Raw genomic sequence first — 23,078 nt, 5'->3', positions numbered from 1 at the left:
GTCTTTATTTATAAACCCTCAGCTGTTTCTTTCATCTCCCAGGAAAAAAACACAGAGCCCTTGCATTCTTGTCTGGAAATATCCTGCTCTGACCATAGTTATGTTCAATTTCAACAGCCCTGCCCTCTCTGTGTGTTGTTGTCCACTTCACACAGCTCCTGTAGTTGTGGGTTGTCCAGAGTGCAGTCTGCCTGACCAGAGTGAATGTACTGGGTTGAAACTATTTAGTGCGTTGAAGGTATATTAAGTGTGTTTGGCATGTCCTTTTTGTCTTGAATGGGATTAAAATCAAACCAGCATTTGAAGTGAAGTTAACTTTATATTATCTTTGCTGTGTTGCCAAATGCTGCACAGATGTTTTAATAAAGCACAGCTGATACCAAAATAAAAACCATTGTTATATAGCTTCCTATTGTATTTTGCCAAAACATCCTTTCTGACAACTAAAGCTGCTTTGTTTGAGTTCTTTGCCACGTGAGTTAAAGTCAAAGAGACCCTAGCATGAAACTGTGCCCGGGTGCAGGTGATCAGTTGGCCACCCCAGACAGAGAGGCTATCATCAGGCCACAGTAGGTGGCTGTAACCAGTGAGGTGTTCTCAGATGGTGTGGTGGTTCTGACCACCTTGACTTTAAAAGTACTGAAGCCAGTCTTGGTTGAAAGGCAGCACATATCATATCTGAAAAAAAGCAATCAAAGAAAAAAAAGTAAACCAAAAGAATTGTGAAAGGGTTTGCGGCCTTGATATCTAGACTGTTCAAATGATAGTGCCAGGTGTGTGTAGCCAAAATCACCTGCTCCACTTCACAGAAAAACTGTCTGCACACCAACAAAAGAATAGAAGAGGTTCCTCAGGTTCAGAAATGATCAATTTATTCCCTGTATGAAAGGTGGCACATTGTGAAATAATGTGACATTTCGACAATATTTCTGTTAAGTTGTCATTCAAAAGAAATAAACCTGCCATCCAATGCTAGTCAATGGAAGGAGGACAAATATTTATGGATTATCTTAAACCTCTGACTAAGGAATCTAAACTGTGGGCAGATTTAAAAGCACAGCTGTCAATCTTCACTCATGTAAGGCATTCTGTAATGCATCCATCTATCTTCTTGTCACACCGTATTTGTGTATGAAAATGAAAATGGAGAAAGTTGACATTTTAACATGTTTCTCTAATGTTGCTTGTAATTAACTGATAAAGGTTCCGCCAGTAAGAAATACGCTTCCATTTCCAACCAGTACTTATCCCATTAAACCAAAGGGTCAAAAACTAAAGAATAAAAAAGGGACAGGAAGACTGAGCATAACAGAGCAGACCTGGACAGAATACATATTAAATGAGGGTAAAGCATGTGAAGAATTAGGGAGTATCTGTTCCCAAGCACAGCAAAAATAATGGGAAATGAAGAAAATACAGGCAGAGGGCAGGGTCTTTGCAGATACAGCCACCAACACACACTTCTAGTGGGTTATAAGAAGTGATTGAAAGGGAATACATTTATGTCAATTGCCTTTTTTTTTTCTTAAGAAAATTGTTACATATCATGCCTTTAATGATTAGGCTGATTGAAAATCCTACACATAATTTCAAGGAAGTCAATCCAAACCTCAAAGTTTATAAGTTAATGAGGGTACAGTATAAAAAAGTTTAGGTTGATATACAGGGCAAATAAGCACATCAGTCAGGTGATATAATGTTTGGAGCAAACTGGTGAAAATCCTTCATGGACAATCTAATGATTCAGTTAAGTTTATAGCCCTATGAGTTTGCAGTAGGGATGTTCCTGGCGAATAATTTCCATGTCGATTAAATGTAAAATCTAATTTATACTAGTCTAACACCAAAAAAACACTCAGAAAGCAGTTAAAATTGAGTAGAATGTATGTTAAACACTGTCCAGAAAAAAATATTGTGTGTATTAGGAGCCATTTGACGCCGTTAATCAGAGTCTACAATCGCCAAATCATACTTTAAATGCCGCTGAAAAGTGCACTACTTTGCGCTGTGTAATACAAAACCTGCACATTCACGTACAACAACAACAACAACAACAACAACAACAACAACAAACAACAACTCACTAAATAATTCACCTTTTCAGACCAAAGAGGATGACAGTGTCTGCGGATAAAGGACCATGACCTGATGTTAGCTGCCAGCCTGCCACACAGCTGCTGCTGCTGCTGCTCCGCTTGCAGGTTTATGTCCGTTTCTGTGTTTAATGTGGGCACGTTTCTGCAGTCGAGTGAATATATATCAGCTTATTCTGTCACAGTCTACATCCAATATTATTTTTCTATTTTCTATATTAAAAAACTGCCAAACCGTGCTGGTTTTACAAACTGTCATCTGCCCGCCTTTCTGATATAAACATCCAGGGTTGCCTAGGCGATTGGGGCACATGCACTGGGCGAGAGGGGCTGCTGTTTGACAGTGCTGCAGTCCTGACTAGTGGAGGGCAGCTGCATTAAATCTTAGAGGCAACAGTTAACTGGCATTGTGCATGAATAAAATATTGATAAATACTTTAAACAACTAGCATTTCTGGTGCCGACTAGCGAAAGTGGGGAAGTTTAATCATATAGTAGACTAATCACACGCATCCCTAGTTTGCAGTGACATTTGTCTTGTCTACAGTATGTTAATACTGGTCTACTGTCATCTCCAATGTCTATCAGTCTCTCTCTCTCTCTATCCAGAACACATGATGAAAACATGGCAGGTGTGTGACAAGTATGTTTAAAGTAACATATGGCGAAGAAGCAATAAAAATGACATCATGGACCAGAGTAAGAGATTGTGGTGCTCTTTTAACATTACATATTGTAAAGAGCATATTATTGCATTAGTTTGAAAAAATTCCCTCAAGGAGTTCTTGACATATCAGGTCCATGAGAGTGGGACGGATGGACAGACAGACAGACCCCGAAATATAATGCCACCAGTCACAGCTGCTGCTGGCTCAGAGGCATAAAAAGTTGTTACAGTGATATAACATCTACTATTACATTACATTATTGAGTTGATTATGTTATCAAGTGTGGCCACCACCAGAGAACCAACCACACATGCTGACTTTATCTCTGTGTGGACGCCTGTTAAAGCACCACATCATTAGAAATGGGCTGATGAACACAGTAAGAGGAACACAGTACAGAGGAGACTTCACTTACTGGTGTTACCGCCTCCACCCGTTCCAACTGTGTTGATGGTTGCCGGCACAGAGGATGACGGGTAGAGCAGGAGGTGCCCGTTCTCACAGCCCTGCTGCTGCTGATGCCAGCCTCCACCCAGCCCTGAATCCCTGGAGCTCTGCCACCCATTGAGGCGGTCGTCCGAGCCGTAGCGCTGGTGATGATGCAAGGAGTAGAGGTTGCCTGATGAAGAGGTGTTTGTGGAGGAAGAGGATCCTGATGAGGTGAGGGTGGATGGAGGCGTCGACTGGTGGTGGTGGTGGTGCGGCCCAGAAGGTGGAGGCCTTTCCAGTGAGTCTCCGCGGGCAGCGGCCCTCTCCTCCAGGTGGTTGAGCCAGAGCGCCAGGGCAGCGCGGTCTTCCAGGGAGGTGGCAGGGTGGATTAGAGCGTACGACAGGAGCTGGCGAGACTCCTCCAGATGATGGCCATGCTCAATGGTGTGGGCCAGGATGCGTGGCAGCAGGCGCATGTACTCACCCTTGGCTTCAACGTTGCCAGGTTTGAGCAACGGGAGGTGGGTGAGGACAAGCGAGATGACGCGCTCCTTAGACTCTCCTTGCCACTGGCTGATCACCCCTGTAAGAGCAGACAAAATAAAAAAACATTAGTCAAAGAAAGCATTGGTCAAAATAAGGGCTGCATGAAATGGTATTTTGTGATTATTTTGACTGGAATTGTGACTGCGATATGCAATACAATTAATGGGAATGAACATTTTTGTATTGCAATTCTAATTTTTACTGAATCTGAAACTAAAATCATGATGATGTGACATTTCTTGGAGCCAGTGAGTTACACTGTGTCGCCTTGAAGGTATTTTTTCTTCGGATTTTCAATGTAAAAATTGTGACCTAGTGCAGACGGTAAGGAAATTGTTAATAAAAAAGGACAGGTCAGCAGGCAGATTCTTGTTTTTCAAGTGATCCATAATTATAAATATCAACTCAGATTTAACATTTTATCTTTCAGCTATATCACTCAGCCTTAGGGTGACCCTGACTGACCTGACTGGACCACAGTGATGAACAGAACATCACTGGATACATCTGAGATTTCAGCAAAACAGAATGTGTCTGTATAATACCCAAAGTGGCAGCAAAGGAGAAAGTAATTGATAGATGGACAGATGGATTAGTGAACACATGTACGGTTAAAAATAGAAGACAGAAAGATGATGTGAGGCTCACTGCACTGTCATCCTTCTATTTTACTCTTTCTCGAAACACCCAGCTGTGTAGGCTGCTGATGGTGGCTGTACAGCTCTATACATAACCTGGAGGTCATGGAACTCTATTGTTGTCCGAGTCAGTAGGCCATTAGGAGCCCATTCCTATCATCTTGGACCAGCGCTATAGTTACCAACTGGTCTGGGTGACAGCTTTGGGCAGCCACACAAATAGAGACAGGACGCAGGCCGGCTTCACTTCCTGCTTCGGAGATGTGTCTGCGTCATTCTTAACCCTAAGGATCTCATCTCTAAATCCGACATATGAGGTGAAACAAGAAAATACATCTGTTAGCCCTTCTGTCCAAAGATATCCCAATGTCACAGTCTACTGTGTGGTGATGTACAGCTCTCTGTGCCCTGTTGAGTGGACAGCTGCAGCTCTGACCAGGCAGATGGAGAAATGCAGACACTGAAGCCTTCCAAACAAGGTTCACATTCATTTCATCCCATGAAAGATGACCAGTACTGAAGGATTAAATAAATTGGACGTGAGCCTACTCACACCCCAGACCTGCAACTTTTACAGACACATTTACACATACAATCCAATGCCTTTCTGTGCACAGGAAGATCAGCAGTGTGTGTGTGTGTGTGTGTGTGTGTGTGTGTGTGTGAGTGAGAGAGAGAGAGAGAGACAGTAAACCACTAACACTGGATTTAAGTACTTTGTGTGCTTTTCCAATAATGTACCAAAAAAACTACAACTTCAGTGTTTGTGCTTGGTTGTTTTCAGATGAGATGGTGCATTTAGTGTCACATTTTGTTTGTATGAAAAATGCCATACAAATAAAGTCTGATTTATTAATCAAAATCAAAACTCTTTCTTCTTTTCAGAACAATGGAAAGAATCTCCTGACCACTGGATCCCACAAATACAGAAAATGTGACCCTGATTCCTCAAAATTATTAAAAGCAGAATGAAAAGCAAAAGAGGATATTCCTAATTGAAATCTATTGCCAACTCATTTTAATTTCACAGGCATTTTAGGAAAATGCAAGGGGATTTTTGCCTCAGCCACTGAGGTCATGTGTGTGTCACATCTCCCATGATGCAGCTGGATGTGCCAACAACCCGTTTCACACAGGCTGACTTCCAACAAAACAGGCATTTTTGTTTTTGGAAGAAAAGACCTTCAGATCCATTTCAGCTAATGTGAATGAATGTACAAGACAGAGTGAACTAGGCCAGGCTATCAGCTCAGCAAAAAGCACTACACTGGGAGTGACACAGAGCACAAGAAGAGAGGAGGTGGGGGAAGACTGAGGCAGAGGCGAGTTTAAGAGGGAGGAGGAAAAAATAAATGGACGGAGGGAGTGAGGGAGCGAGGTGAGTGAGGGGAGCCAGGGAGTTACTCCACTCTGCTCCAGGGATGATGTAATCCTTCATTCCTCTGAATGAGGCAAGCCTCGGACCATCCGAGAACAGGAATTGTTCCATGATCAAAACTGATTTATTTTCAAATGACTGGAAAACATTAAGATGTTACATAGAAATCCTGATTAATACTCTAAGAATGCTTACAGAAGCAGTGGTGTCCTTCCAACTTTTAAACGTCAGCGTTTTACTTTTGACACCAAAATGTTTTCAGCTTTTTGGTATTTGTTTGGCAGTCTAACAGAAAGTTTGTCTATTACCACAAGTTACACATAGACCATAAAAAGATCTGACTCATTACTTGTTGTCACAGACTCAGTGAACAACAGGAACTAAAATGTCTCAAGCAAAATATGGAAAAACCTACTGTTTAGAGTACATTTGTTTGAATTAGAGCTTTAAAAACAGCTGAATAGCAGTACTAACCTTATATCTTTTACAACTGAAAGCATTATATCTATTTAAGACTACCATGTGTCAATGTATTTACAAAACTTTTAAATGTAAGTTTTGAACCATTATTCAAAAAACAGCTATAATGACTGTTCTAAAGCTGTCATGTGTCCCAACCTACTGCTGTAGGCTAAACCAAGGTTTTCAGTCACACTGTATTTCGTGATTGTGGTATATTTAATTGACAATTGGCATACAGCCACAATTTGTTTGAAATCCAGTTTTGTGTTTTTCCTGGAGCGCACTGTCAAAAAATATTAACTGGTGATGTCGACTGTAACTAACAGAACATGCTTTCTTGACAGATGAGACTGTCGCATCAAGTCAAAGACAAAGTTACACAAAGTAATGAAGTTAACACAATCATAGGGGTTCTGTGTGAATCAGGCTTGTGCGTGTCTCATCATCTCTTCTTCTGTGTCTGAATTCAGCAGCACTTACAAGTGGCAGATAGAATACAAAAGTCCAGTCATCTCAGAAATTCTCACTTCCTCTGTCCATACAGTTTCACAAAGACAGAACAGTGTCCATCAGAACACAAAAGGTTAAAGGCCTAATAGTCTTCCGATGAATTCCTGTTCAAGGTTGAGAACATAGCATGTAATATACAGACATTTATCATAACAATAATGTAAAATCCTCCATAGATGCAGAGTTCACGAGGTTAAGTTTATCAATCAAGATTAAATAATGATACTGACGATAATGATTTTCCAATCATTATTCTCAGTTCAAAGAACTATGCCAATGTCAGCTAACAAGAATGCTTAAATGACTTATGTTATAATTATGCACAAGTAATAGCCTAATATGTTACCACAACTCACTACAAATACGATGAGCATTAGGAGTACACAGTTGATTTGAATTGATATCACACACATATACATACAAACGTCTGTCAGTTGTGTGATTCAATTTGTCACAGCGTGCTCTGTTCCTTACTTTTAAGTACAACCCTTTACCAATTTATTCATCAGTTGGCTGTCATGACAGAACCTCTTATTAGCTCTGTCCTGCATTAAAAATTGGTAGTCAGGTTCCATCACATTGCTGAGCAATGACAGAATAGAAACAGTTCAACTTAGACTTCTAACTACACTCAGAGTAACAGATTGTGGGAATATACTGCTCAGAGGTTAAAAAAAAAAAACAAAAAAAAAAAAACCCGGATCCAGGAAAGACAAAGAAAAACTGTTAGCAAAATGGTACTCAGACCCCTGCTGTCTGTAGCATTAGGAACCTATAGCTCCCATTTGGATGGTGAGGAATTACAGCTGAAGGTTATTTTGATCAACAGTAGTCCTGTATGATATGGTAAAAAAAATCTCATTCAAATCATCATTCGAGAATTGGTGACAAAAGTAATGAAAACCTAACAACTAGAAGTGAGGAAGCTACTGCAGACTTATTGACCTCTTAGTCCAAGGTAAAAAGGTCAAGAAGTCAGCCTTGAAGCACGTCCCCTCGCAGTGAACAAAGATAGAGCATCTGTCACCGCTCAAAGAGGGGTCACAGTAGATGCAACCAGCAAGGTCAAAGGTCAACTGCAAGGAAAAAAACCCACTGGGCTACCTGTTACACAAATGGGTCAGATTCCACCCAGCAAGCCATAGACAGTGAGTGAGCAACTGTGCAAGTTTGAAACTAATCAACACTGGATAAATTAAAAAAAATTGCAATCACAAAGAAATGTAGCACACTCAAAACCAAAGAAAACAATCTTCTTCACACAGCACATCAAGCCAGATCAAATACAAATTGGACAGGATGAGAAAGTTTTCCCATGCATGTCAGAATCTTTTCTCCTCTCCTCTTTCAGCATGGGCGCTCCCACCATGAACCTTGAGGGGAAAGTGCTATCCTCATCCAACTGGAGTAAAAAGGAGTGGAGGAGGAATGAGGAGCGGAGTGACATTACTACCCTGACGTTACAATGCTGACAGAGGAGAGAAACAATGGAAACCCTGTGTTGAAATTCCTCCTTACACAGCGGTATCAACACATAATTTTTTTCCTTGTTTCTTTGTAGTTTCTGACTCAGAGTATCACCGTCATCTTCACTAGAAGCAGGACTTGTTCTGTTCAAGTCTGCATCCAATCTGACAGAGAGGATGCAGAGAAAGGCCTGATATTGTAGTCAGCTACATGGATATCAGTTCCTGCCATATTTTCAACAATGTGAAAAATGTTTCAATTCCCCATTCAATGTGACATAATCAATAAAAACTGTCTTAACAATGAAAAGAATGTGAAACAAAGCCAACGTGAGGTATTCAGTTAGACAAAGGATGTTTAGCTTGTTCTTTCATGCCAGACAGAGAGACAGGGGCATGCTGGGAACTGATGAATCACATCACCATCATTGAGAAGAAATACTGAAAAAGAAAGTCAGACATACGCAAACAGTAAAACCTCAGACTGAGAGACTCATTTGTTTGGGGGCTGACACAGCATTTCGCTGCTGCAAACAATGTCTGCTGGTGAACTCTGTGCCATCCTGGACTCTCACTGCCCTCTGACACCCTCATTGGCACCAAGACAAGGGTGCTGCTTTCAACATAGTCCTGCCTCTCAGAGTATAATTCTTCCTCTGTCAACATCACATCACACTGCCCACCTCTCCTCTACCACCTGGACAAGCTGTCTGTGTTAAAGACAGTTCAACAGAAACAGAAAGCAGACAGATAGGCAGATAGGGAAGTCATTAGGTCGCTCTGTGTTTAAACTAAGAGAAACTGACACTGACAGTGGACAGGGTAAGAAACTAACATGATCTTCTATGCAGTGATCTGCAGCTACTCAGTTCTGCTTACTTGGGCCCCCTCCATGTAAGATCTGGATGGGGAAAACCATAAGAAATGAAATCTCCTCAACAAAAACAGAAGGATGTTCTGACATTTCAAGCTGCTGATTGCAGTTGACCCAGAAACGTTTCTTAGCAGGAAAACCTGCTGGCCATCTAACCAGAGGTTTCCCTTGTCAATACACTTTGCAAAAAAGAAATGGTGACTTGTTGAACAAGACACCCCTAGTGTCCAAATCAAGTCTAATACACAAATAGATCTGGTACAGCAGCTTAAAATTCCAGCACAGTATTAATTAAGTTCGGTTTCCATCCAATTATTACATTCTATTGTTATTCTAATATCTGCACAGGTCATAATTTGTTCAGGCTTTTGGGCTGTTGGTCAGGCAAAACATCTGAAGATGTCACTTTAGACTTAAGAAAATTCTGATATGAATTTTTCTCATTTTTCTAACATAACCCAAACATTTTACAGATTAATCAAGAACATAGTTGACATATTAACTGATAATGAAAATAATCTTAAATTGCAGCCCTACTGTCACTGCTCTTGATTAAGGCAATGATGTTTGCGTGAAGATGTCAATTTGTATTGAGCTGATGTGAATTTGGCTGCCTATATATAGTAGGCTGTTATAAGAACTCTACCCTGATGTCCCCCAAGAATCAAAGAGCAAGGTTGTCTTTATGCTATTTAATACCCCAAAAAACAAAAGACACCGACTTCTAAAACACACAAATGGCTATACATACTACCTATACAGGCTGATATGAGACAAAAATGCTGTTTCTTTTACTCTTCATTATTTAGCCTGTCATCCTGTTCGTGTTACCTGTTTTCTGTTTGGAATGTGGTTATCTTGCTTTATATTGCCCTAACTAATCACTAACAAGTGATGTCACTTTTAATAAACAAAGCATTCAACACAATAGTGGCTGCTAGTAGCAGTTACTGATTTTTATGCATAATCTGGCTATTTAAGAGTTATTATTTTTGTAAGGTGACTCAAAATAGTCTGTATAAGTTTGCCATTACATCTACAAGTGTAATGATTTTTGTGGCAGTTATTCAGTTGCCATTTTCCTGATTCTCACACACAAAGATGATGTCCCAGTTCTTCATCCCAGCTACAAGGCTCTGATTGAGGTGTTTCTCCAGCTGGGGAAACAGATGCCAAGGGCACACCAGAACTATTTGAACTCAAAAAAGAGCAATTCAAAGTTCTGGAAGTAACATACAAGAGAAGGTGTTGTTTGAGTTTTGAGTAAGGGGTGTGACTCATTTTTTCTGACAATGTGAAAGATCTTGCTCAACAAAATCTATCAATACACCACTATCCACCTACGTGTACAAAACACAACTGAGTCAAACAAGTTCACTCTCATTTCCTGAGTGTTGTTCGACCCCATTCTGGGAAGCACTGATGTAAAACTGAAGTAGAGAAAGACCATTCAGTTAACGGGAATGTGGGCACTTTCAAGTCCTTCTTCAGAAAATAAGACATTACGCTGTAACATCAACATGTTACAGAACATGGCCACATCCCTGGAAAACTCCACAGTAACTTCACAACAAAATCTGCCATCTATGTGGAAAAGCTGTGTCACTTGCTGACATTTTGAAGACAGACCTGACTGTTCACTCTGTCTAAATTAGATGATTCATCAAAAACACATCAACAACTTTGCTACTATTTATTCCACTGGATTTGATTTTTTATAGTTATTTATCTATTTTATGGGATACTGGTTGGCTTTTTTTGATAGATGTATGATTGCTTATTAGGGGTTTATATTGGGATATCACAATAAATAAATGTCTCAAATGATATTATTGCTGTACGTGTGATAAATGCTGTACACATCTGATTTATTATTTAATAAAGGATATTTTTTCAGGTAGTAATTTTTCTTTTTCTTTTAATATCGCAATAAATATCATATTTATAGCAGTATTATCATACCTTGAGCTTTTGGTATTGTTACATCCTTATTATTAATTGAATTATTATATTATCTACAAATTAATTAATGTAGATCGGTACAGCTAATCAAAAATTTCTGCTTTCTACATTTTTAATGGCAAAAAAAGCAGAAGTAGGGGAATAATAAAATATCCACCAAATATAACTTTTAACCCAGATTACTGTCTATATCACAAGACTTCTGTATTCACTGTTTAAACAGTAGCTTCTTTGAATTGGAATTTTACTCCCTAATTGTGACCGTGGTGGATTAGCACAGGATTCAAATCACTGACAAACAGGAGAGTAACAGGGGCTCAGGGGTCCGACACATTGGCTACTCATCTTCTTACTCTCCTAGGTTTTAATTCAAAGTCTCAAAACCTTAAAAAAAAGACAGGAAAAGTAACAAAAACTACTGAAAATCTCTGTAATATAAATTGCATTATATCTCCAATTAAGTCCCCTGCCGATATGGACCCTCAGAGCAGTAGATGTTCATTAGCTCTAACTTTGACCCTGAGCTTGAGACGGCGTGTCCTCTTCACATCCGACTCTATGATCACAAGACACAAGTGACAGTGGTGGAAACAATGTGATTGTTTTAGCTCATTTGTTACACATTGGTTATGTGCAAACACAAACACCCCAGTGGAGAAACACACAAACACACGCACGCACGCACGCACGCACGCACGCACACACACACACACACACACACACACACACACACACACACACACACACACACACACACACTTGTGGGGAGTGTTGGTTAGACACATGATTCCTCTCATTCTAAATATAGATGGGTCAACAGCACACAAAGCCACAACAAGGCAGCTAGCACAACAGATAAGACCATATTAGTGGTTAGCAAAGGGACACATTAACTCCCAATCACACTGACAATGACACATCAGCTTGTGTGTGTGTGTGTGTGTGTGTGTGTGTGTGTGTGTGTGTGTGTGTGTGTGTGTGTGTGACAGAGAGAGAGAGAGAGAAAGAGACAAAGAAAGTGAATGTATTTCATTGTGACGCAGTGTGTGTAAAGGTGTGCATGTACACTTGACCTCAAATCGCACCAAAAAAAAAATCCATATCAGCCACTGTGAAGTTGTGCATGGGTTGTTGGTGTGTGTGGATTGGAAGAGAAAAGGCACAGTTCACCCCAAAATCAAAAATACAGATTACTATAATACAGAATACTACTGGCTTGTAATGCTATTTATCCAGCTAGATAGTTTTGGCGAGATTTGTAGAGTTTTGGAGATAATGGTTGTAGAGATGTCGGTCTTCTCTCAAATGAAATGGGACTAAAAGGCACTAGGCTGGCAACGCTCCAAGTGCCAAAAAGTATATTTGAATAACTCAACAGCAATGTGTCATTCCAGAACTCATGACCCAGTTACTCAAGTTAATCCACAGACCCTGTAATGAGCAGTTTGTAGAAATTACTTTCTTTCTAGTACAAAGAAAGAAGTTCTGGTAGATTCTGTCATAGGAAGAAAATCGTCCCATCTTGAAACTGCTCACAATGAGTTCTGTGGCTTATTTTGAGTAACCAGGTCATGACCTCTGGTGACACTGGTGCTAGTTTTTTTTCAAATGTATTTCCTTGGCCTACTGAGCTCCACAAGTGCCATTTAATTCCATTATACTGGAGAGAAGGCAAACATCTCTATGGAGGATGTCTTCAAAACACAGCAGCTCACACCAAAACTAAATAAGATGGATAAATGAGACTATAAGGCAGATGAGAAAAAAATATGTATTTTTGATTTGGGGGTGGACTGTGCCTTTAAAGACTACAGGTTAGGGTTAAGGAGATGAATCGAGTCCATGGAAAATCCTCACAAGTCTGTGTGTGTGTGTGTGTCCTCTAAACCTCTGTCCTGTGCTTCTCCTGTTAGCAAAACAAACATGAGGCTGGCCCACTTTGTCCCACTACCGGCAACTTGCTGTAGCTGTTGTTGATTCAACACCACATCCGACACAGCATGTTCCCTTTACCAACCTGAGGACAGCAATCCAAGCGAGAGAGCTGACCAACAATACACAGAGCAGGGGGCTTAATTCAAGACAGGACCTGACAAAGAGGCTAATACGAGCTTGCTGAAAAACACAGAGAAAGAGATATACTGGCAGGGAGAAAAGACTGAGGGAGATTAATAGTGAATTAATAGTGACTTTTTTTTACCATAGATACATTACAACACAGTTACACACATACAGCGCATAAAACAAGACATCATGGTTTAGACAAAGGCCCAGTCTTGTAAAGGAAGGAATTTGGAAAACACAGTTTGGACAATTTTGAAGAAGTTGTGGTGGGAGAAAAGGGAGACAGAGTTCGGGTGGAGAGAGAACAGAGTAGTAGATGGGTGGAGTGAGGGGTGGGAGGGGGTAGAAAGGAAAAGTTCCCGCTCCTGCTTTCCGAGCGGATTCTCCAGCTCAGCAGTGGGGAATGTGCTGGCATACCACAGAGCCTGCTGCTGAAGAATGCAGTGATTCCTAACGGATCCACAGCCGAGCACACAGACACACACACAAAGAAACTCGCACACACAGGCCAAGCCCCAGTCCTCTCCCTTTTCTGTACTAAAGCTCTGTTTAACACAAAGAAAAAACAGGTCTTCTTCATAACACATGTAATGAGCCACAATATGACAATGTCAAGTTGTTTACACAAAACACTGGCATGTGATGCTGGTCAAGCATCACAATATGTTATATGAATGAAGGGTTAACATTTCCATTATACTGTGATGTAGGGCTGTGACGATAATTTCTGCATCTAAGTGATTCCTACTGCGGGGTTGACCTCATTACAATCATCGCCGAAAAATTTAATTTTCAAGGGTCAATTTCATGTTGAGATCAGTGAGATCAGATCTATTAATACACCAAAAGATTAGCACTGTCACACACAGGTCAGGAACACAGCCTCTGATTGGTCAACAGACTCAATCCAAGGAATATTGGGACTGCCAGTGGGCTGCTAAGAACATACTAACAAAAACCACTTTTTCATCATGGAAAAAAGGATAAATAACTGCAGACGATATTAGGGTTGTGCGATTGGACGACTATATTGTCTATCAATGATGGGCTGAATTCATTGCCGATCGCTTTTTTTGTCCGATTTTTAGGGCGATATTTGTCATTTTATTTTGCTAATGTAATAGTCTGCAGTGACAGCCTCTCTTCTGCACCGCGCTCTCATCCAGAGGCACAGTACACTCACTCAGCTGAGCATGAGTGCTCTGAATTGTTGCAGCCCTATTAAAATGTGCTGTAACTGTTCAAAAGTACTGATACACACACATTTCACAAAACATTCACGAGGAGAACCCTGAACCCTTTATCCTCCACAACTAGACTACTGTAAGATTCAAACACTAAAACGCTCCCTACTTGTGGACGCACACATTGAGACACATTGCAAGGAGAATCTTCACAGCAGTGAGCAGACAAACGGACAAAAACACATGATTGTATAAAGTAAAAGAAATGAGGAAAACTAAATTACTTAAAAAAGTTAAAATTAAAAGACAAACAAGCCACAAGACAAAACCAAAGAAAGGATAAAGGTAAAGGATATCAATAAAAAACTTGAAATTAACGATTCATATAGAAATATCAAAAAGCCAAGGAAGTTTTACTATTTGACAAGACACAAAAAATAAAGCAAAGAACAAAAGCAAAGAACAAAAGAGTACAAGTAAGAACAGAGAAAGTGAAGAGCTGGTTTGACAGTGTAGTGAAAGAGGTGTGGTCCACAAAATATACAGTATGATCTAATGTTATATGCTGCATCGCCCCCACCCAGAGAGAGAGAGAGAGAGAGAGAGAGAGAGAGAGTGAGTGAGTGAGTGAGTGAGTGAGTGAGTGAGTGAGTGAGTGAGTGAGTGAGAGAGTGAGTGAGTGAGTGAGTGAGTGAGTGAGTGAGTGAGAGAGAGAGAGAGAGAGAGAGAGAGAGAGAGAGTCCATGTCCTGACAAGACATGCAGGCAGGCTCCCACAGGCCCTAACACAAGCTTTGGGGCCCTGAACATACGAGGAGAGGAGGGAGGGAAAGGAAGCGGGTGGATACGAGATACAGAGACAGACTGGAAGGTTCACTGGTGTCAACAGGTTTCAACTGGAGGGGGAGAAAAGAGACAGAGGAGAGATTACAAAATAAACAAGATATAACAATCATACACACAATAAACAAGAAGAGAGAAGAAAATAGACCAAAGAGCCATGAGGAGGAAGACGAAAGAGAAAAAGAAAGAGAGAAAAGACAGAGCAAGAGTCAGTGTTGTGAGATCAGCCTGACCTTGGCCTCAGCCTGACCTACTGACACATAACTGACTGAGGAGGGAGGGGGAGGAGGAGGGGGATGGGCCGGGGTGCTGTTTACTCCTGTCTAGTCTAGTTCTCCAAAAAAAAAAAAAATCCTTAAGGAAAGTTTAGAGAGTTCCCAGAACATCTGTCAACAATCAAAAGAGAAGTGACATTATACCAATATCACATTCATGCTCAGCTTCCCAGCTGTTAAAACCAGTAAATATGGCACATTTTACTGGCTTTGATACCAGTGAAAGGCCGGTGTATACAGCACCAGACTTTACGTAGTGTTATTAGTGTGAATAATTTTTTTAAGGTAAGTTTCACTTCCCAATGTGAATATTAGGACAAGTTTCAGCTTTGAAGTTAAATGTTAATGAGAGAACGGTGAGACTGAGGAAGGGGAGAGCAGAGACATAAAATCTATCCCTGTCCATCTTTATAATGGTTGTGTCAGTCATCATGTCAGACAGGTGAAGCTGAGTGAGAGGAAACAGACAGTCAAGCTGTCAGGAAACCAGTCAGCAGGTGATTTACTCTGCTCTCACTGGCTGACTCTCTCTTGCACACATGCTGCTCTGATCTAGATATTTGAACAATAGACTGATTTAAACAAACATGACTGACAGACATCCGTTTGTGTTAACATGCAGTGTTTGCACTGACTGACAGACCCTGATTACAGAGTCTCAGCAGCAAGCTGATTTCTTAAACCTCAGGTAGATGAGAAACCTGGTTTCTCTCAATCAAAAGAAACAAAAGTATATGTCAACAACACCTGCAACTTCTGTTATATATGGGTTCTACCTGTCATTTATGAGTGTGACATTCTACATCGTCTACATCAGCCTGTTAAAATTGCTGGCAGTGGTGAGAATCGACTATTACTGTGCTAAACTCTAAGTGATAGTACAGTGTGTCCACAAAGTCTCTTTACAATTTAACATTTATTACAAAAGCAATTGATGAGATATGTTAATCAGATTTGTTCTATGAACTCAGTGGATGGATAAGTTTTTAATCACATGAAGCTTCACACATGAAGCAAAAGATCACTGATACCATTGCCACCATTGATGAGGCTATGCTACAGCGAACATGGTAAGAAATCGAGTAGTTTCTTGATGTGCTTTGTGCAACTAATGGTGACCATATAGAGGTGTATTAAATGAGGCAAAAAAAACTTCAATATCTACTTCTCATTTTGTAATAATTTCCACAGATTTGTCTATTCATTTGCTTTTATAATAAATTTGTTAAATTGTAAAGAGACTTTATGGACACCCTGTATGCCTGTCACATTTGGAATAAGCTCTACAAAGCAGATATATTCACATATATTTCACATTAAAAATATATGTTTTGGTGCCTTTGATAATCATCAGAGATGTGAAAACATCATATTAGCTCAGAGTAAAAGAAACAAGTGTACATCAGCATCATAGTTCAGTAATACAAGCTTAACAGACTATGAAGCAGCTATCCTGACAGCTGAAGTGGCGATCACACTGGACAGGGTTGACAAGTAGCCTAATTATGCCTACTTTGTCCCTCTTCTCTGCTAGCTGCTCCAAACCTAACAAACAGGATACTCATCATGCTGCTCTGCGTCACCCTGCCCCCCGTTTCCATCAAGCTTCTCTGCTTCCAGTACAGTTAGGTTAGGTTTACAGAGACTGTGAGACAAGACTATGTTTGTATAGGTGGCCAGCCATCTCGTTTTCTTGTATTTCTGTAAATCACAGCACTGGCTTCCTGTGAGTCAAAGGATAGATTTTAAAATCTTACTACTTGTCAATAAAGCTCTAAATGTATCACATCACTCCTCTCTCATGATAAAAAACAAAGACACACTAGAAAATACACTATAGGCTAGGCTGGAGCAGTATAAAGGTATTACTGTATATAAGAGTATCAAGAAATCTCGACGGCATGATTTATTACTGTTACAAATACAGACTCTTCTGTCTATTAAACTGATAGGGAGATACTGTACTGCACTGCAGCACAGCTGAGCAGACAAACATGGCATCTGGGGGATAAAGTTAAAGGACTAACTAGTAAAAATAAAAATGCCTCTGCCTCTGTTTGAGAGTATATTCTGGATTTAGTCCTGCTGACAAAAGTGAGCCAGCAAACACTGCACACTACTGACTGTTCAGAGTAGCAAATCGTAGTGAGTATGTACCTTTAGTGAATGTGAGCAAGTGCAAGTGGCAGACTGATTATTGTCTGTGGTGGCAGAGAGTGATGGTGAATGCAGGGTGAGCAGAGGAGGTGAGCAGTGAAGTTGTTGGTCTGGCAGTTAGACTTGCACCGATTTCAACTTTCTTAGCCGATTCCGATTTTTGAGGGGTCTGACCTAACGATTCCGATTTTGGCCAGTTCCAATTGTCAGTCTTTCTAAGAACTGTAATTGACAGCATTCACAAACATTTTTGCAACTTTTCTTGTAAATATGTTCATAATAAGACACTGACTATTAAATATTCATTTAATACTTTCTCCAAAATCATCCAGATTACAACCAGGCCTTATTATGATTTTATATTAAGATTATGAATTGGGTGAACGTGATCTCACGAGATCATCTCGCGGGATTTCGCGGGACGCGATTTCACGTGATCTTTTGTGGAAGCGGATGTAAACAAACCGGAGACTAACACGGTGCAACAGTTTGAAGTAAAACTTTGCCGTGAGAAAAACAGACACAGAAGTTAAAGGAGTCTGGATGAGAAAATGTTTGAGGAGACACATCAACACAGGTTGTTTATTCTTCAGCCAGAACAGGAGGTGAGATTTTAACTGTCCCTCTGTAAACAGCAGTCTGCTGCTAGCTTGCTAGCATTAGCCTGAAGTGCGAGAGAGTTTACGGCTGTTTTGCGACATTGTCAGCTGCTCTGTCTCGTTGTAGACTGTCTGTCTTCTCTTTATCCTGTTCTTGGAATCTGTCTCTGACACCATCTTCAAGCAGACATGTGTCCGAATGTGTAGCTGTTATCAGCGCTGTGTTGACGTCACGGTCAGTTTGTCTGCTGCGCGCATGACGTGACCATCGTGCAGAACATGTGTGTGACAATGACGGGCACAGAACCGGATTTGTGACACTGACCGGCCGGTCACCGGTCAAGGCCAGTCACGTGAAAACCGGCCTGATTCCGAGCATTGCCGATTAATCGGTGCAAGTCTACTGGCAGTAAATGTACAGCAACGGTGCTATAAATGTACAGTGAAGGTGTGTGTATGTGTGTGTTTTCCAGTTGTGGGAATAGTTTTGTTTTATACCACCATAACCACCATAAATGATTTTAACCCAGTAAAATGCCAGGAAGGTATGGAAAAACAAAAAACAAACAAACCAACCAAAAAAACAAACAAACAAAAAAAAAAAACGCCCAAGCCTCAGAACAGTCCTTACTGTTAAAAATCATTCACGTCTTTTATGATAGACAATGTTTGAAGTTCTAACTAAAAGAAATATGGAAATTCTTAAACTGGGGCTGAATTTTTTTTTTATTTTGCATGTCTCTGTTTTGGTTTTTTTGCAGAGTTTTATACTATTTGTAGAATTGTGGGTTTGTTTCCAACTGGTGATCCAAAGATTTCCAAAAACTCGAGAACAAGAAGGGAAGGACACACCTGTATTAACAGGTCTGTCTAGCGGCAAAACAGCACAATAAAATGCATATATGTTGACAAAACTGATGAGTTATATTAATTAAAGAGAGCAACAAAGAAAAAAAGTAACTCATTTAATTTGATGAATCATCATGAAAGATTTTGTTCAAGGATTTTTTTAGGGTGATGACATCATAAAATCATGACAGACATTTGAAGGTTTATTTGAAAACCTCAACAATATCATAGAATGTAAAGAAATTACATTCACTGCAGCTCTACTTTAAACTGATTAAATGTGGAAACCACATTTGTAGACCATTATCTCATTTCCACAGGAAATACTGATTTAGGGGGGAGCACAGCCCCTTCTGTGTTCAGATCACAAGAGTAACTTTTGCTGAATGAAATCAGTGAAAGATCAATCAGTGTCTCCAGGGCGCTTCGACAAACAGACAGAGGCAGAGACGGAGAGAGAGTTCTCTGACCCATAACAGAACAGGAAGAGGAACACCTTTTCATAGCAGTCTTGCATCATTACAGCCAGGACACCTGGTCAATTTATAGAACATTATATAAAGCAGGTCTCTCATCTGGTTTTCACATTGTGTGCGAGTCTGTGTGTGTATGTGTGTGCAGCAGTGCTGGTGTACAGTAGGTGTAAAGTAGGTCTTTTCCGCTTGGGTGCTTATTTATTTATACCGTGTAATGTTTTAAACAGAGGCCAAGATGAGCGTGTGTGCTTATACTACTTCTAAAGTGGGAAACACCTGCCTGACTACGAGTTGGACGTGTGTGTGTCTCCCTTCCACAGGAAAAGGAAAAGCATCGTCACAGCTTCTGTGCACGCCAGCATCCAGCTTTATTGGCTTCATCAGAGCAGAGTGCTCCTCACAACGTCTGACATCATTCCACATCCACTCTGAACCTCATTCAAACTCACTCTGCCAAGTTGAGAAATCCAGGTTGTGTCATTACTTTAAAATTTGCTGCTGAGCTGTATCAACACAAACCTCCATTACAGGGTTTCTCCTCTGCAGACAAAGTGTTCATCCTTAAGTGGACAGATGTGAAGCGTATCGATGAATGATGTCCACTCCATAGTTTTTTAAAAATGTTCAATGCTCATGCACACAATGCAACATCAGTGGCAGGAAATGATTAAACAAGTAAAAACCCCTTGTCAGACATCAGACAATATTTCCTGTCTAACAGAAAGAGAAGAAGGTCAGTGTTTCCTCTAGGATTTTTTTCAGCAGTGGGGGCAGGCGTTCCATTTCTCTTCTTAGAGAAATATTTCAATAAACTCATCTGAAAAATGCAGTCAGTTGTTACATAATGGCGTGTAGATATTAACGTTAGCCTAATACTATCAATTAGTTTACTCACGTTAGCAACACTGAGTTGGCACCGGGCCAAATTAACTTAAACTACCGATAAGTTACGTAACGTTAGCTGGTACATATTGTGAACGTCTGTTTAACTTGTAAAATCTATGTCGAGTTATCTCAAGCTAATAACTTATGTCTACCTCTTCTACGGCTGGTAATTTGCTGCTTTATTGTTTATTTGTAATTCGGGAATTCGCTCCTCTGACTCTGCCCTGTCGCCTAGGTGCTTGATGTGCTTGACGACCGCGCCCCCCAAACAACGCTAGCATCATGCAAATGAGCACGCGCAAGTATATTTCCATACTGAGCAAGATAGTTATCTGCAGTTTACCTTAGTGCTCGCAAGTACCCGACAGGAGTCTGTTTTGAAGGTGGAGAGATGTGGCGGTGGTATATTTGCGTCAACAATAAAAAAAAAAAAAAAAAAAAGAAATTTGAAGGAGTGGCGGCTAGGATTTAGGAGTGGTGGGCCGCCACTCCTAAATGAATGTAGAGGAAACACTGAAGGTCATATATGTTCAGAGGTAGAATTCCTCTCTGCCCTAAAAAGATGAATATCAGAGACTATTTCTTCTTCAATATTAAAGATCAAATATCATAACTAAAGTTTGGATTTAAATTCAACATAAAACTGTAGGTGCTACTGTGGTGCATCTGTAATACAAATGTGTCAGACTTGATGCAGGCTACTCAACATATCTTCGCTTTGTGTGTTTTGGGTAAGTGAGGGGGCCAGATGATGTTTTTTCATTGTCTCATCTTTTTCCCAGCAGTGGGGGAGGTTTCTTAGTAGGACACGGCTGTTGTATGAATGGAGAACAATTCTTTGCTATCCTTTACTCCAACCCCCATCCCTTCCCACTTCCTCTCAAGTCTTTCATCAACATCCCCTCTTCTCCCCTGCTGCAGTAGTAACTGCTGGTTGGAGGTCTGGAGGAAGCAGGGTGGGGGCTGAAACCAGGGCAAATGATTTGCAGTCTACCTGTGGAAGCGTACGTAGCGCTCCAGTGTTGGGGAGGCTCTGAATGTGGCAGTCGCAGCTATGCTGGGAATGTGAGCCTCCGCTCTGCCAGGGCTGGACCGGAGAAGCCCACAACTCTATTTAAGGAAATGGCAGTCAGGGGCCCATCAGCCGCTCTCTCTGCCTCTCTATTTCTCTGTCTGTCTCTCGCTCAGCTCAAAGCCCCCCTTTCCTTCCTTGTACAAGAATGATAATTATTTTCCTTTGTGGAGGAAAGGTTTATTTCCATACCTGCTGGGAAGAACACACACACACACACACACACACAAACACAGAAAAATGTGCACACACACACACGCAACAGTGGTGTGGTTTGCGTAATTGTTTCCGGTACATTTGTGAGCCTAATAGGGATGTGTCTTTGTAAACTGCTTTAGTGCTGTGGTCTGCCAAACAACAACAAAAACAACAACAAGTCAGCAAAGAGAGAAGTTTGAGAGAGAGTGAAAGTTTCAGTCTACTTAAAGATGGGACACAGGCCTCTTTTACTGCTGAGTGCTTGAGTTCAGTGGTTAAACACACAGAAACTATAAAGTAGTGACAAAATAGTACAGAAACTTCATATGATTATAGTGACCAAAATTATCATTGTTATTGTTATTATCAATTGTTAAAATGTGCTGAAATAAAATAATTTCACCAAATTTTATACTGAAAACCTCTCAACAATTTTAAATGGCATCATGTCTTTTGCGATGTCAATGTTTCATTGACACAAAACAAATCCACATTGCTGCTGTGCCTATGTCTGGGAAACTGTTGCTGACTCTGGTTGATGCTAGACAGTATTTACTGTGAGTTTTTCTTTTTTGATCAAATACGCTCTCAAAATAATTACAATTTGTAATACAATGCAAATATGATATGTACAGTAATATAAATCTCCAGGAATTTTTTTTCACCGTTTATGATGAAATCGATTATTGTTTCATCCTCAAAGTATGCAGCACTGTTCTGGCCTTCGTACCAAATAACACAAAAACAAAAAATGTTAAAAGGTTAGAAATCAGGCTTTCATTAAATCATCATATCACAGTGTTTCCCACAGAATGACAGTTTACCTGTGGCTTATAATCTTAAAATCAACCTACTGCTAGCAGGTTAGTTCTTATTTCACATTTTTTATTCTATTTTGGCAATCATTTGGTAGACATCATCAACCCTACTACATATGATAAATACTGGAGCAAACTCCAATATGAGAATAACCATTTTTGTACTGGCTTTTCAAATCTGCAGTGTATGAATCATAACAAACACTTTAACTCGTGAATAGATTTGATTCTTGCGAGCTGCAGCTCTGTGGCTCAGGATGTGATACCAACACAAAAATAACTGGTTTGACCACGTCAGTATGTCTACTGTCTTCCAAGCTACACTGGTCACTCCTGTAGTGTGTGTTTATGTGCAGGGGCCATTGATGCAATAAAGTGTGTGTGTTTCACTGCAGCTCGTGATGTATATTTGAGTGTTATGTTGAATGTGGAGTGTGGGTCTGTGGGTGAGAGACAGACAGGTTTACCCAGCATCCTCGTTTGTCCACAGCCTGAGGGATATAACTTCAGCATCCGGCTGTGACACCATGTGAGTCGATAAAGCATAAATACACACACAGAGGTCTATTCAGAAAAATATGACAGCCTGAGGCAATGAGAACTCTACTCTACGTTCAGTCGATCAGTGGTTAA

General features: G+C 40.4%; 1 protein-coding gene across 2 annotated transcripts in view; it reads right to left on the bottom strand.

Annotated features, from left to right (window-relative positions):
* The window catches only part of samd4a (sterile alpha motif domain containing 4A), a 69,272-nt gene that overhangs the window by 26,601 nt on the left and 19,593 nt on the right, over positions 1-23,078 (bottom strand). For both annotated transcript variants that reach the window (XM_084729595.1, XM_084729659.1), the window contains exon 3: positions 3,177-3,773. In XM_084729595.1, the coding sequence (XP_084585721.1) occupies positions 3,177-3,773 (597 nt within the window). The remainder of the gene's footprint in view (positions 1-3,176; positions 3,774-23,078) is intronic.

This window comes from Lutjanus erythropterus, chromosome 1 (genome assembly GCF_056507025.1).
Source record: "Lutjanus erythropterus isolate fLutEry1 chromosome 1, fLutEry1.hap2, whole genome shotgun sequence".
Taxonomy (NCBI): domain Eukaryota; kingdom Metazoa; phylum Chordata; class Actinopteri; order Lutjaniformes; family Lutjanidae; genus Lutjanus; species Lutjanus erythropterus.
Note: the sequence above shows the minus strand (reverse complement) of the source record. Positions and strands in the feature narration are given on the sequence as shown.